General features: G+C 38.4%; 1 protein-coding gene across 44 annotated transcripts in view; it reads left to right on the top strand.

Annotated features, from left to right (window-relative positions):
- The first annotated feature begins 5,971 nt into the window (after positions 1-5,971).
- Positions 5,972-16,171, top strand: part of fat1a (FAT atypical cadherin 1a) — a 150,315-nt gene continuing 140,115 nt past the window's right edge. For 34 of the 44 annotated variants that reach the window (XR_012394540.1, XR_012394536.1, XR_012394554.1 and 31 more), the window contains exons 1-2: positions 8,105-8,216; positions 10,462-13,745. Coding sequence is in view for 10 of the 44 variants with exons in the window: in XM_068215778.2 (XP_068071879.1) it covers positions 10,487-13,745 (3,259 nt within the window). In the remaining 34 variants the exon portion in view is untranslated. Of the gene's footprint in view, positions 6,195-8,104; positions 8,217-10,461; positions 13,746-16,171 lie in introns of those variants that run through there. The other 10 variants (XR_012394580.1, XR_012394638.1, XR_012394649.1 and 7 more) reach the window with 2 other exon arrangements.

The following is a 16,171-nucleotide window of genomic DNA, read 5'->3' on the forward strand; positions in this document are numbered from 1 at the left end:
TTTAATTCAATTACATATTCATAAGCAACATTTATGAGTAAAAATCAATATAGAAACATATGGAATGCAAATCAGTTGGATCATGGAGTATTTAATGTCAAAATGTTGGCATGTGAGGTAGCAAAAACCCTGTGTAAACTCAAAGACTGTGATGCATCATGTTTGTTTGTGGGCAGGTTATTTTGGGCCAAAAAACGTCTCATGAGCACTGGCCAAACTAGCTCTGTAGGCTGTCGAATATAAGATGATAGTATTTCATGCTGTACCACAGAGAATATTAGCAGCCTGCAGCAATATATTAGAGATATATTGTACTGCCATCAGTGGCTAAAAAGTTCCTCTAATACTGAATGAGAAAAAAAGTTATCAATATCTGAAAACTATCTTTTCTCTGAAATGTAGCATGCTCAGTGGGATGGCAATGCAGCAAATAAAACCAAATGTTCTAAAGATCATCCGTGTTCATTTTCAATGACGTATTAAATAGTGTGGGGTGTGATACTGGTAAGTGGCAATTATGTTGAGACTTTTAGCTAGAAGGATTTATAGAGATTATCTGCAGTTCTCCAGAGAGTGAAAAAGAGAGTGCTCAGACAGCCACGTTCTTCATAAAATGCCACATTTTCTAAATATGTTGAGGTTGTAACTGCATTTTAGCTTCTTTGGGAACAGATCTTTTTCTTTGCTAAATTATATAAAGCTTTTGATAAAATGTCTGTCAAAGTTATACATTATGTATGAGTTTGGCAGTCACTTTTATAGTAAGCGACTTTGCGTTTACACTTGGGAAGTGAAGCACGTGTCCACTTGTCTTTTAAGATGAACTTCAATTAGACTGCATTTTAATGAGTCGTTTAGATTTCATTAAGTGATCTAATATGTCTGTGATCATATTGGCTCTAACTTCGTTAACTAAAGATATGATAAAAGCAAAAGCCATAGTGTAATGCTTATTGGGGTCTTTCTCACCAAAGGAAACGGTTTGTAGTTCCTATAACTCTGCAAAACCACAATCTTCTGCTCGGTTCCCATACAAGCACCAAGTGGTGTTGTTTATTCAACATCAGGGATTTTACTATGCACTCCAAAATGAATTTTCTGTCAACATTTGCTTGCACCCTTAACCTGACTTTCATTGTTCTGCAAAACATAAAAGAAGATACTTTGAAGAATGTTGACAACTAAATCATTGACTTCAAATATATGGAACAAAGTACTTACCAACAGTTCTCAAAATGTGTTTTTTTTTCCTGCAAACATGGTTGGAACATGTGGGCTAGATAATAAAACCTTTATTTTATAAAGAAGTATCTCTTTAATTCATTTTTTAATTACATTTTTAAAGAAGCACAAACAAGCTGGTTTTACATCTTCCCTAAAGTTAAACTGTTGAGTTTTACCATTTTTTAATGCATTTAACTGATCAACAGGTGTAGAGGGAGAAATTTTAGCTTAGCTTAGCATAAATCATTGAATTGGATTAGACCATTAGCATCTTGCTCGAAAATGTAAAAAAAAAAAGTTAAAAAAAAAAAAAGAATTTTGATACTTTTGCTATTTAAATCTTGACTATTCTGTAGATATTGTGTATTGATACAAACAGTATATGCATACCATCATTCTGGTGTAATAATCAAGTAACTTTGCTGCCATACCATAACTATTGCAGGTTAGTGTGATTTTAGTGAGTCAACATTTTTCAGAATTTGCCAATCAGAATTGTTTATGTTAAGTTTAGGCTTACATTTAGATTTTTTTTACTACATGATTGTCATCCAACTATCATTCCCCTATAGGAATAACTTACCTCTATGGTAGGGTTTAGGTGTAGGATTAGATATGTATTTCATTTTCTAACAAAAGGACATTCCAGGATCTCAGCATGGATCAACGTTTATCCTTTTCTCATCATCCTGTTTCTCATTATTTTTATTAAAGATCATTATTGAATAATGAATAAAGTTAACACATTGCTTAATATAAGAATGTTCAGTGCATTTGCCGGTCTCTTTGTAACTTTTTTCAGGAGCCACCAAACTAGGTCAGAGGTCATGGAGACCTTGCGTGGAATTGATGTCGCTGAACAATGAAAGCAACTTTTTCTATTGTTATTTCTATGAGTTAATACTACCTAAAATGTCTAAAAGGATTTTGCTATTTTTACAGTGAATTATTTTAAAGTGATTCAACTTTTTATTCAAGATCGACTTTGTGTAGTAAGGATATAACTGCCTGAATGTAGATTATACTGTTTTTTTTTAACCAGTTTTGATAAAGACGGCTGAGAGTACATTCAGCCTTGGGTAAGAAACAGGTTGTACTTTAAGTGTGTGTGTTCTATTTGATTGTGGATCAGTTTTACAGGTCTGGAGTCAGCTCTAAACAGTCTAGTGGATATCTGATGTTTACATGCTTAAGATATTTCTCAGAGCTGTACGCACACACTCACGTGGAAATGTTCCTATTCTATCTGTGTTTTAACCAACTAGGTTAGAACACCTATATGTCGCAGTTAATGACGTTATGTGAGAGTATAATTGTTATTGATTTGTGATTGTAAGCAGAGCGGCCTAGGAGCTCATTGCGAGTGTTGAAGCTGGCTTCTGCTGATGAAACTGCAAACTGTCTTCAGTAAACTTCATTTATTTATTGGAATCTCTGACTCCGGCTCTTCTTCATCTGACAGACTGGTCATTCTTTGGGTTTAAACTGTATCAAATCCCTACACAGCATACATGTTAATCCAGGATCGCATCCTTGACAAAGTCACACCCAGCGACTGCTGCAGAAGCAGTGAAATGGGGTATATGCCGAAGCATGCTAATAGGACTCTTAATTTGCCAGTAACCTGGGTTAAGCGCTTCCGGCGAATTAAATGCCAACGCAAAATCCGGTGCGTTTAAGGTCTGTTTTCTTTAAAAATCAGCGACCTCCACTAGCTGAGTGATATCCGATTTAAAGTGGGTCTCAGATTGCACAAGAAGCACTGCATTAAATTACATTTTTTCCTGCCATATCTTTATAATATGAGCATTTATTTTACCCCACTATATTCAATGGAGCTTCTGTGTTAGCCTGCCGATTCTGACGGGCGCGTGCAAGTAAACAGCAACCAAATAAATGCTAAAGTTTATTTAACTGAGTGTATTTTAATTAAATTACAACATTGATGCTGTATAAGGAACCGTATAAAACGGAAAAAAAGTTCACAATAACAGGTCACCGGAAGTGTATCAGCATGGGAACAGCACTAGCTCGGCATATACCCTATTACACAGCACCTGAATATGGTCCGCAAGGTAACTGAGGCAGTCACGATATGGCTGCTAGGTTCCTTGATTATTAAACCAGAAAGAGAGTATAGTTCCTAGCAGTGGTGTAAACTAACTAATTACAAAGACTTAAATGTAATTGAGTACTTTTTCTCAGGAATTGTAATTTACTAAGTAGCTTTGAAAATGTGTACTTTTACTCTCACTTGAGTACATTTTAGTGCAGTATCTGTACTTTTACTCTACTACTTTCCTTCAACCTGCAGTCACTACTTTATTTTTTTTCTTGTCTATGGGGATTAGAAAAATCAGTCCTGTGATTCCTGTCCAATCAAATCGCACATAGAAAGAAAATTGCATCATCATGAACTACCTCAAGACATGTGTGCTTTATAATTGCAGCAAACTGTTTGGAAGCATTAAAAGAGTCCAAGATGATTTCCAAAATCTTTACACGCATCAACCCAGAGACTGTTTAGATGTATGTCACTTATATGAGAAGATGATGCATGTTTACTGTGAGATGACCGAAATAGCCTTAAACAACTAGCAGGCAAAAGACATCAACATGATGTCAGATTGACGTTGTACCCTAACGTCATGGGGACGTTGCCATTTGTTTGGAAATGAAAATCGGGTTGACATCTGAACTCTATGTCAGACCAACGTCAATGTCCAACCTAAAACCAACCAAATATCAGCGTCTAATGATGTCACAGCTTGAAGTTGTGTGGACGTTACCACTATGACGTCTATCAGATGTTGAATTTTGGTTGCCATACCTGATGAATAAATGTCCGTATTTGACGTGAGTATGACATTGGTTTAAGAAGTTGGCTCGACGTTGGATTTTAGTCACTTTCTAAAAACCTTAAATCGACTAAATATCAACGTCATTTGACGACATTATTGGACATCAATGTGACGTTGGTTTGAGATGCTGGCTAGACATTGAATTTTGGTCACCTGACATCACAACCTAAATCTAACCTTATATTAACGTCTTATGATGTTGTGTGCCTGCTGAGCAATAACTAAATGCACTACAGAATGTTAAGTTTACACACACATGCGCAAAAGTACATATAAACGCAACAGCTATTTACAGCATAATACCAACACAATCTCACGGCAATTCGTAACTTTTTGATTTAGTAGCTAATTTGTATGATTTTGTACAATCTAATTCGTACAATTTAGTAAGATTTTCTCATCACCAAATGACGGTTGGGTTTAGGGCTGGGGTTAGGTGTCACGCCTCCTTTTTAAAATCGTACAATTTCGTACGACTGAACTCATACAAATTAGCCACTAAACTGGCAAAACGTAAAATACTTACTTTTCTCATGAGATCAGGCTGGTATTACTCACTACTCACTACTTCAGAGTACTTTTTAAATGTCTACTTTTTACTCATATTCTGAGTAATATTTACAACAGATACTTTTACTCTACTTGCACTACATTTTTAGGCAAGTAATGGTACTTTTACTTGAGGATGATAATTCAGTACTCTTTTCACCACTTTTTCCTAGCCATATAGACATAGAAATTAGCAACTTTTCATCCTTTGGACATAATGTAATTGTGATGCCAAGTCAAGGTTTAAATAGGAAAATTATCAAAATTATTTTCTGAATCTTCAGTGAGATGCTAATGGTCTAATCAGATTCAATAATCTATGCTAAGCTAAGCTAAGCTAAAAAATGCTTCCACTGGAGCCAGAGATTTGCTGAATAGATTAAAAAATGGTAAAACTGGTTGTAAAATGGTTCTATTTTCAAAAGTGGGTTGTTTCTTGAAGACACATCTGTTTTTAAGCCTCTCTCTTCATAGCCACTATTCTGAGATGCTGAGGTAAAAAAAAAAGTCACTCTCCACTAGTGCCAACACATCCAGAGGTTGTGAAGCTCTCATTCCTGCACACACACACACACTTGTATGCTCCTCCTCCATGCCGGCTGTTCGTTCTTCGGGCTGGCACTCCACAAACTCCAGACCAGCAACGGAATGTCTCAACACTTGCAAGATCAAAAGCACTGGCCATCTCCCTCACGTCACCTGACCGGAATCCAATTAAACCTTTATGGGGGATAAGACTGAAGCAGTGTGTCTGTGTAACTATGCAAGGAGGTGCGGTGGTGGAGGGGTTGACTGAACAATCCTGCATCAGGATAAATGGTCAGAAGAGGGGGAGTTAGGGGCACACAAACATGCACACAAGAGACCTGATGCCTCACATTCACAGAGCCCCTGGGGCCAAAGTTTTATGACTGAGTCTAAATCTAATGAACATCAGGTGCAGTTATTTAAGCAACATGCCACAGTGCAGCTATAATAAAGCTTCAAATAAAAGGTCACTGCGCACTCACTTTATACAATCAAGATGTTTCACACTCTCAGATTTGATTATTAATCTGAAGAGTCTATCCGAGAGGCAGGATGCTCTGTTTCATTGATCCTAATGGATCAGCGCTGACAGCTTAAGTCTACAGTTGCAAAGTTCCATTACGCTGATAATTCAATAAACAGCCTTCAATGTCGGAGCAAAACGTCAACGCGTACGGTAAAGGTGAGATCACTGAATCAAATGATCGACTCCAACGGGAGAGTGGTGACGTCACAGCGGCGGAAAGCCAGCCAGGCATCCCGGAGGATCCGCGCGCCTCCTCCACTGCCTGAGCGCACGAGCTCTGAGTGAGTGTTGTGGATGGTCACTGCGCGCGTGGCCGCGTGGAATCCTGCTCACGAGGGTTTCGGATGTGTAAGGAAATGTAGGGGCTACTACACCACGAGCCGGATTTATTACGACATTTGACTGATTCTCCATGCGAAGATATGCTCACATACTCTTTTTGCCAATACGTCCTGGAGATCATTTAGACGCAACTTTGGAGCGGCGGCTCTCGCCCGCTGGATCTGGTGAGCCTCTTTCATTATAGCATTACAACTTTTTTTCCAAATGCAACTATTTTGTTTTTAGAGCAAAATACATACATTTAAATAAGTAGCTTAGATATTAGTCTCTACTGGCACAAAAGCTGTTACTGATTTACTAGTACTTTACCATGCGATGCATAACCTATAGTAATTGCTAACCTTCGGGCATTACGCATTTTAATAAATGGTCATGCAGTGGCAGTGGGCACACGCAACTCGATGTAAGAGCATTATAAAGTGAGTTGCACAGATTGAGGTGTAGAGCGCGCAGCCTCGTGGATCGCTCGCGCTCTGGCACAGCAGTGAGACAGCGCCATCATTCGCGAGCAACAGAGTGCATGTGCCGTGCTGGGGCCACGCTTTAAAAAGCTTTTCCGTCAGACAATACAACTTTTACTGGTATCCATTTGGTTTAGAACGTTGATTTGATTGTGGAAATTTAAAATGTAACCTTTGGAATCTCAGTAGGGAGTTCTAGCCTAACTATTTTAATCTATAAGGGGAATTCTGATAAGATTCACCTCACCAAAAAAGCAAAGAGTAATAACAATAAATCTCTTAATTGAGCAAACATTGCTTAATTTTCTAAAACACTTAAAGGGATAGTTCACACAAATAAAACTTTACTAATCATTTGCTCACTCTTAAGTGGTTACAAAACATTTATGAGTTTTTTTTCTATGTCGTGGATATTTCGAAGAAAGTTGGAAACTGTTGAAAAATATCATGGAAGTCAAATGGTTTTCAACATTTTTCAAAATATCTTCTTTTCAGTTCAACAGAAGAAACACAAATAGCTTGATTTGAAATAAGTAGGGGATGAGTAACGAATGACAATTATTTTTTCTGAACTACCTCTTTAACTCTTTAAATGCCCCACCAAGAAAAAAAGTACTGTATTTCTTAACTTTTAATGTCACTAGTTAACACACTCAATGCATTTATTTCAACGCATCCCATAATTTCTAAAATATCAACCTCTACCAAATGGTTGATATGTCGATTTATGGTAAAATACCAGATTTAATACAAATACTGTTAAAATCTTTATTTTTTTTAAAAAATGATGTGTAAGACCAATTTATTAAAAAAACAACAAAAATGAAACATTTTTGAATAATAAATCATCTTTATTTTTTTTGAAGTATGCCTTAAAATATTTCAGATTCTCATTTTTCTTGTTTTTTTTTACAATAAAACCAAATGTTTTTGTAAATCAACAATGATGTGTAAACTAATATTTAAAACAGTAAACATTATTTAATTGACTTTAACAATCATTATTTAAAACAGTAAAAATATGGTCAACCATTTGGTAGAGCAGGCCGTTTTAATGAAGATCTGACATGTTATATTTCATGATTCTTCAAAGAACTGAAAGAATATTTTAGGAAGCAAATTGTTATTTTTCCCATGACATCACTTTTTAAAACCCCATTTGACGAATCTTTATTTTTGTAAAAATGTGTATGGAATAAAAGCACCACTTTATAATCAAGTGCTCCATTCGTTTGTAAAAGCGGACACGTGCGCAACAATCCGAAAATATAATTTAGCAGAAATAAATGTTATTTTTTTTACTGTCAACTTGGGACTGAGTTGCAATTACATAGTACCTAATAGGTAATGTGACGAGTAGGGTTTTTATCATATAACTCACAGCCGTGGAGATCATCTCTCTCCTTTGTTTTAAAAAAACCCAATGATGCAGCATATTTCTTCATTAGAGGCACAGGTTTGGCACATAAAATAAAACATCAAAGGCTTCTCTCGTCCCACTGTGAGGGGAGAGCGACGGCTGTTTCATCTTCATGCCAATAGGAAGTAGATCCGTGCGCTGTGCGGAGAGATACAAACGGTGCTTTGTATGTGTTTGTGCGTTTGAGTGGAACGGAGAGTTCAGTGAGCAGAGAGCGCGGCTGAGAGTGTCGGTACCATGCAGAGATTGGGAACTTACAAACTTCATGAAAAGCCACCTAACAAAGGACGTTAATACTGGAATCGGTACGTACTATTTTAGAAGTCTTCACATTGCGCGAGGACTTTGTTGAAGTGTTCTGGAGTTGTGCTATTTTCAGAAATGCGTAAAACTTTCAGTCAGCTCGCGGTGTAAAGTTGCCGTTGGTCCTTCACTGCTGCCCGTATAGTGGAAATAGGGCAAGTTTGAAGTTGATCGTAGCATGGCAGAGCGTTGACATATTCTAAGTAGATAGTTTGAGTTGAATTGTTTAAGAGAAGCGGTGCAAACTGGTCAGCTAATTGTTTTAAATGGGAACAGTTCGTACATCTGGCCAGCGCATGGGGTATCAGTGTGGCGACGTAAAATGAATAGGAATTGACGGACTGGGGGGATGGGGATACACTTTTAACAACGGAGCTGAAACCCTTCTTTTGTTACTTTGGTATTTTGTTTCCTTTGCAAAAGCTAAATTGCCTAACGTTAAAGAGAGGTCCCCTTGACAGCATACAAGTCTTATGTTTTAATGTGTTTACAGCAAAGAGGCTTTAACGTTATAGTGTCTCTGAAAAAGTTCGGACAGCTATTTCATTTCTGTACTAAACGTCAGTGATTGTGTTTTTACATGCTCGAGGGCACGAAAAGTCGTGTGGAAATTTTGAAGCGTGAAGTCATCTGCTGTATAAAAGGTCTTACAGAGAACCTAATAACGTTAGTCACATTAATACGTTTCAACACTCATACAATGCTCTAAAATGTGCGTCTATCCGCAAATAATTTAATACAGAAAAGAAAAGAAAAATGATAAGACAATGAAGACATTTGCGCTGAAAGATTTCTTTATTTGTTTAATATGATTAGTCATTCAAACGGCACTTTCCTATTGTGCAGCATATTAGAAACAAGACTACACAATGTTACACTGTTAAACCCAACAGTCAACTTTATCAGATGTGTAGTTAATTAAAAATTGACTGAAAGTAGTTCTACTCATTTGAAAAGAGTTTTGAACTCAGTGTTGAAGGTAATTAAATACTTCATTACTTTAACGTAAATAGAGCAAGTTGACAGTACTTATATAGATTCGTTTTTTTTTTAAACTCAAACTGTTTGTAGCAATCGGTTTACTCAAATGGTTTGAGTTGGCTTAATTTATTGGGTTTTACAGTGCTCAGTTGGTTAGAGTTCTCTTCATTTATGGAGTTTTACTGTCCTCAAATTGCTTCTTTTACTCAAATGCATTAAGTTCACAGTAGTCATTTGGGTTAGTTTTTGAACTTAAATGGTTTGTAGCTATCAGTTTACTCAAATGGTTTAAATTACCTTAACATTTTGGGTTTTGCAGTGTAGAGTATTTCTGACTACTTTAATAAAGATGTTTTTTTCCTTACCACTAATGCATAGCCTATAATTTGAAAAAATAACAAGCTCTTCTGTTTGTCAATCGATCACTGAGTTCGGGTAGATCATAGAATTGATGAAAGAACGCATTTTGTATTAAAGGGCTAGCTTATCCCCCAAAATTATTTACTCACTATTTACTCACCCTGAAGAGTTTCCAAACTGTTATGTGTTTATTTATTCTGCACAATAAACTGTTTATTCCACACAAAATATATTTTAAAGAAAGCTAAAACTCATGTAACATTTGGTGGTTGCAAGTTTTCAGCCTTCTTTAAAATATCTCCCTTTGTGTTTAACAAAAGAAAGATACTCAAACAGGTTTCGAACAAGTGTAGGGTGATTTTTAATTTTTGGGTGAGCTATATCTTTAAAAAAAGTTTTCAATTTTCATACACATACCTGATTGTTTTCGTTCTTATGAACATATCATTGAACACATCTCTCTTTATGCACTTTGTGTTGCACATAGCTGAAGAAGATATATGGCAGGAGGCAGTGAGAATAATATATAATTTATTCAGGAAGCAGTGGAATGAGACTTTATATACACAAAAGGCACTTCCATTCTCACAACAATTCATCATCTGGCTTATCATCTGTCATGGTGTCTATGGTGAAGTTGGAAACAGAGACAAATAGTCAGGGCCAGTGGATGATGCTGAAGCACTAATCATATTTGTTTTTGAGTAACGATGTGCCATAAATATTAAAAATGGTCTGTTTCTTATGTGTTGTCAAAACTGTATTTGATGCAGCCAATTTTTGTAAAGGTATTTAAATCTAACATTTTTTAGATTAAAGGCACAAATCATGTGAACTTATTCAAAAACTAAATCTGTTTTAATCTGGAGTTTTATAATAAAGTTTTTCTTTTTTTTTCCTTCACAGTTTCAGAGAGGAGTGCGCTGCAAACATGCAGAACCACATGACTTCATTGCTGGTGGTTCTGCTGCTCCTGTGCGGCTGCACTGCGAACCAAAGCCAAGACAATGCGCCCATCCCTCTGTTTACCCAGTCTGTTTACAATGCTACCATTTATGAGAACTCTGCTGCTAAGACCTATGTGGAAAGTCCTGTCAAAATGGGAATCTACATCACAGATCCGACCTGGGAAATACGGTACAAAATTGTGTCAGGAGACAACGAGAACCTGTTCAAAGCTGAGGACTATCATTTGGGAGACTTTAGTTTTTTGAGAATAAGGACCAAAGGAGGTAGCAGTGCAATTCTTAACCGGGAGGTCAGAGACCACTATATTCTCACAGTCAAAGCCATGGAAAAGAATTCAAATGCTGAGGCTCGAACACGAGTCAGAATTCAGGTACTGGATACAAATGACCTTCGACCACTGTTCTCCCCAACTGCTTATAGCATATCTTTACCTGAAAACACAGCTATTCGCACAAGCGTAGCTAAGGTGATGGCGACAGATGCCGATATTGGTACAAATGGAGAGTACTACTACAGCTTCAGAGAATGGACAGACATGTTTTCTGTCCATCCCACAAGTGGCGTAGTTACTCTTACCGGAAAGCTGGACTACTCTGAGACAAAGCAGTACGAATTGGAGATTTTAGCTGTAGACCGAGGCATGAAGCTGTATGGTAGCAGTGGATTTAGCAGCATGGCAAAGTTAACGGTACGAGTGGACCAGGCCAATGAGCATGCACCAGTCATCACTGCTGTAACCTTAGCAGCCTCAGAAACAGACAAGGACCCTACTTATGCTGTTGTAACTGTCGAAGACAATGACCAAGGTGCTAATGGTGAGATAGCATCTCTCAGTGTGGTTGCGGGCGACCCTCTTCAACAGTTTAAAGCCATGCGGACAAGTCCAGGAAGTAAGGAATATCAAATCAAAGCAGTTAAGCAGGTTGACTGGGATAGTCAACCCTTTGGATATAACCTAACACTGCAAGCCAAAGACAAAGGAAATCCACCCCAGTTTTCATCCGCAAAGGTCATCCATGTCATGTCTCCCCACTTTAAAGTAGGGCCCCCTAAATTCATTCAAGCTATTTACAGAGTCAATGTGAGTGAGTTCGCACCACTGCACACACCTGTTGTAATGGTAACAGCTGTGCCAAAGTATCCCCAACTTAAATACGCATTTAGACACAGATTGGATAAAAATCATTTTGCCATTAATCCAGATTCAGGCTTGATCACAACAGCTGCGCCCCTTCACGCAGACTCTGTGAACAAGTATGAATTAGAAGTTGTGACCAGTGACAAAAAGGCAGTCACAAAAGTTATCATTGATGTGATTGATGTGAACAACAATGGTCCAGAATTCAAGCAGACATCATATAAAGCTAGCCTTGATGAAAATATGCCAACAGGTACAAGTGTACTAACCGTAAAAGCCACTGATTTAGACAGTGGGGAGAATGGATATGTCACTTACAGCATTGCAAATGTGAATTCCCAGCCATTTGTCATTGACTACTTCTCTGGTGTCATTAGTAGTTCTGAGACTCTGGATTATGAATTGATGCCAAGGATTTATACCTTGAAAGTTCGGGCATCAGACTGGGGTTCCCCTTATCGCCGTGAGGTGGAAACTCAAGTTACCATCATGCTTAACAACTTGAATGACAACAAGCCACTTTTTGAGAACGTGGATTGTGATGCAACTGTGCCAAGAGACCATGGTGTGGGTGACCAGATCACAACAGTGTCTGCAATTGATGCTGATGAGTTGCAGTTGGTGAGGTACAGAATTAAAGCGGGCAATGACTTGAATGTTTTTGAAATGAATCCAAGCTCAGGTGTGCTATCTTTGAAGCAGACTTTGAGTGAGGGCGAGGCAGCAAAAGTGTCTTATCACAGCTTGCAGATCATAGCCAGTGATGGAGAACATGAAACTCAGCCCATGTTTTTGAACATTACTGTCGTTACGGCACACAAACCAGTACAAGTAAAATGTGTTGATACAGGAGTTGCCAGCATGCTGGCAGAAAAACTCCTGCAAGGAAGCAAGGTCCATACGCAAAGTGAACCTGAAGACCACTTTCAAGACTTCCACTCTGTGAATCGCGTTGCACCACAGTTTGCAGATACTTTTCCCAGTGTGATTGAGGTCAAAGAAGATCTACCTGTTGGGGCTAGGATTGTCCATCTTAGTGCATCAGATTCTGACAGTGGTTTTAATGGAAAACTGGTTTACGTTATCTCTGGAGGTGATGCTGAGAGTCGTTTTATTATTGACATGGACAGCGGATGGCTCAAAGTGTTTGCTCCTCTTGATCGAGAAACAACTGATCACTATACATTGAACATTACCGTGTATGACCTTGGAATACCCCAAAAGTCATCTTCACGTCTTCTTGATGTGAAGATACTGGATGCTAATGACAACAGTCCACAGTTTTTAAAGGAAACGTACTCTGTGGAAATCAGTGAGAGCTCCACTGTTGGAACAGAGGTCATTCAAGTTGAGGCAAAAGATAAAGATCTTGGGGACAATGGTGTGGTCAGATACTCAATATTGGCAGACACAGATCAATTTGCTATTGATACAGAAACTGGGATTGTTACAGTGAAGAAACCTCTAGATCGTGAAGTGCAACCCGTTTTTGTGCTCAAAATTGCAGCTCGCGACCAGGCCACTGCTGAGCCTCAACTTGTTTCAACAGTGTTGCTAAAAATCACACTAGAGGATGTAAACGACAACCCTCCAAAATTTATTCCGCCCAACTATCATGTGAGAGTACGTGAGGATCTACCTATCGGTACTGTTATAATGTGGCTGGAGGCTCATGACCCTGATGTTGGGCCATCTAGCCAGGTACGTTATAGCCTCATTGACAGTGGAGATGGTAAATTTGAAGTAGACAAATTGAGTGGTGCGGTACGGATCGTACAGAATCTGGATTACGAGAAAAAGCAGGTGTACAGTCTCACAGCAAAGGCAAAAGACAAAGGGAAACCAATATCTCTGTCCTCGAGTTGCCACATTGAGGTGGAGGTTGTGGACGTGAACGAGAATCTATACAGGCCATTGTTCCCATCATTTGTGGATAAGGGATTTATCAAAGAGGATGTGCCCATCGGAACGTCTGTGATGAAAATCACAGCACAGGATGAGGATAAAGGAAGAGATGGAGAGATCCGTTATTCCATTCGGGATGGATCAGGCCTAGGGATCTTTACTATTGACGAAGACACTGGTAAGTTCTCTTCTCTTCCCTTTAATCCATTCATGACTGGGGTGGGGTAGCGGGGGATGTTTTGTCTGGTCATGAATTATTCAAGAAACAAATATCCTATGCATGAAGGTGGCCGGTGATATGAATGGTGAAAATGTTGAAGGACTTGCCATATTAGAGTGTCCAAAAGTGATTGGTAGTATTTTGTAGGGCATCAGTAGGATGCTTGCACAGGTTGGTGGTAGCAGTTGGATGTCTTTGAGAGAGCTGATGAAGAGCATCCTGATTCTTTTCATTTTTCCGCCGGAGGAGAGAGAATTGATGGCAGGAACAGATGGAGCAGCTGTCTCTCGGACCTGCTGTAGACATTCCACACTAGTTGCCGTGGTATTAAGAGGATTGCTCACCCTCCCCCTACTTCCGTGCACACATATTTTTCTATGTGATTCTTTTTTTCTCTGTTTATGTTTTTTTTTTAAATAAGCAAATCAAGCTATTTCTCTTTTGTAGATTATTATGTTATGTAGGCCACAGGGTACTTAATGTGTATTAATATGAGCTAGTGAGAGTCAGAGAATGGTGCATTTTAAAGCAAACACTTTCTGTGGCAAAAGTCAACATCTGGCCTCATTATCTTTATACAAAGAATGTATTAATACCTCTCTCAGCTGCCCTGACCACTCAAAGCACCTGTGCCAAAAGCTTAAAATAAGCAGCCTGGAATTTCAACAGTCTTTGACACTGTGTGACCATTGGCCACCCACTAAAACAAATGAATGCATAAAGTATACCCAAAGCTCACAAAAATGCTGCTTTTTTATTGATTAATGAGCTTTTACACTGAACACATTACATTATTGTTAATGCATAAACATGTTTGTTGCATGCATGCAATCAAATTTAAGACACCCTAATGAAAACATAAATATTTTTAAAGTTAGTCATCATGGTGGGTGGAAACATGTTAATAGGTAATAGTACTGTTAATTATGTCAGGTAGCCAGGCATATCTGCCTAAGAAAGTAAATTAGCAATATCTCCTCTAAATTGCTTTTGGGAAATCTTGCTTTCCTGGGTGGTAAATTTAGCATGACAGGATGTGCTGGCATAGGGTTGTCCCCCCAACAAGACCATCTGTTTGCTATTGTGCCTGCCCAGTCTTATGGAGATTGGGCTGTGCTACAGGTCCAATGGATAGAAGCTTGCTTGAAGTTGTTTCCAACTTGATTTGAGTATAAAAGGTAGTTAAATGGTGTCTTGAGAGGCAAATCAGGAAAAAAAGAGTTGATTGAGTTCGACACTGCCATAGTCAACAATTCTCAATGTCAATTTCTTTGCTGGGTGAAGTATTGGTTCAACAATCCAAGAGAGATTTGGCCTGGTTAAGAGAGCTGTCAGTTGCACATTAAATGTTTAGACATTCATTCATCTCCATACATGTCAGCAAAGTTAAATAAATCAATAAAAACCATTCTGATGAGTTGTATAGCTGCATAATCTAATGTAGTAGTCTTGGGCGTTTAATCGAAAAGTAATCGAAATCAGCATTCAGAATTTTTTTAAAGATGATTTTTCAATTACTTTCCCTATGTGTCCCATGACCCCAGTCTGTTAAAGGCTGTGGCTGGCTTCTACTTCTGTGACCACTTTGCAGCCACCTCTGATCTCTGGTCAAGTAGGACGATGGACTCATTTTTGAGCCTTACTTTGTACCACATTGACGATGATTGGAAGCTGTCAGTGAACTAAATGATTGTTCATTAATCGTAATCGAGTTAAAATGTTCAGTTAATTGAGATTTTGATTTTAGGCCAAATCGCCCAGCCCTATAGTTAAAACACTAATATACTATAACATGACATTGCGGTAACTGAATACTGTCAATTGAAACTCCACTAGAGATTAGGGTCATTAGGAGTCTCTGACCTTCTCCCCCACTCTCTGACCCCCAATTTGATCTATCTGCTCTGGCGGCTATGCCATTGTCTTTTCCAGTGTCCCATTGTTAAGAATCATAGCCAGGGCTGGTAGCAAAGCAAATATGCCTAAGGTAACAGCAGCTCTCATGGGAATGGAAAGATTAGAAGAGGGATGGGTAGGAGGTGTTCAGGTTTGAGGTCACTACATGTGGGATAGATATCATGTTTCAAGCACGGAATCAATCTTTACACTTGAGACTGGAGAGTTGTAATAAAGAGTCATTTGTTGTTCTGCTCTAAATGGGTATTTTGAGAATGAGAGGTCACCGTTGCTGGAGGCCCTGGGCACTCCTTTAGTCATGTTTTATGAGAATTAACACCAAAAGAAAATGAAGATTGAGACACATCTGGGCTAGATTTGGTGCTCTGAACTATATTTTCTACATCTTTGTGTTATTTACCCATTTTATCCTATGCTTTTGCAAACCCCACAAGGGGGAAAGGAATGTGCAAATTAAATGTTTTCCA

The sequence above is a fragment of the Danio rerio genome, chromosome 1, assembly GCF_049306965.1.
Source record: "Danio rerio strain Tuebingen ecotype United States chromosome 1, GRCz12tu, whole genome shotgun sequence".
NCBI classification, from domain to species: domain Eukaryota; kingdom Metazoa; phylum Chordata; class Actinopteri; order Cypriniformes; family Danionidae; genus Danio; species Danio rerio.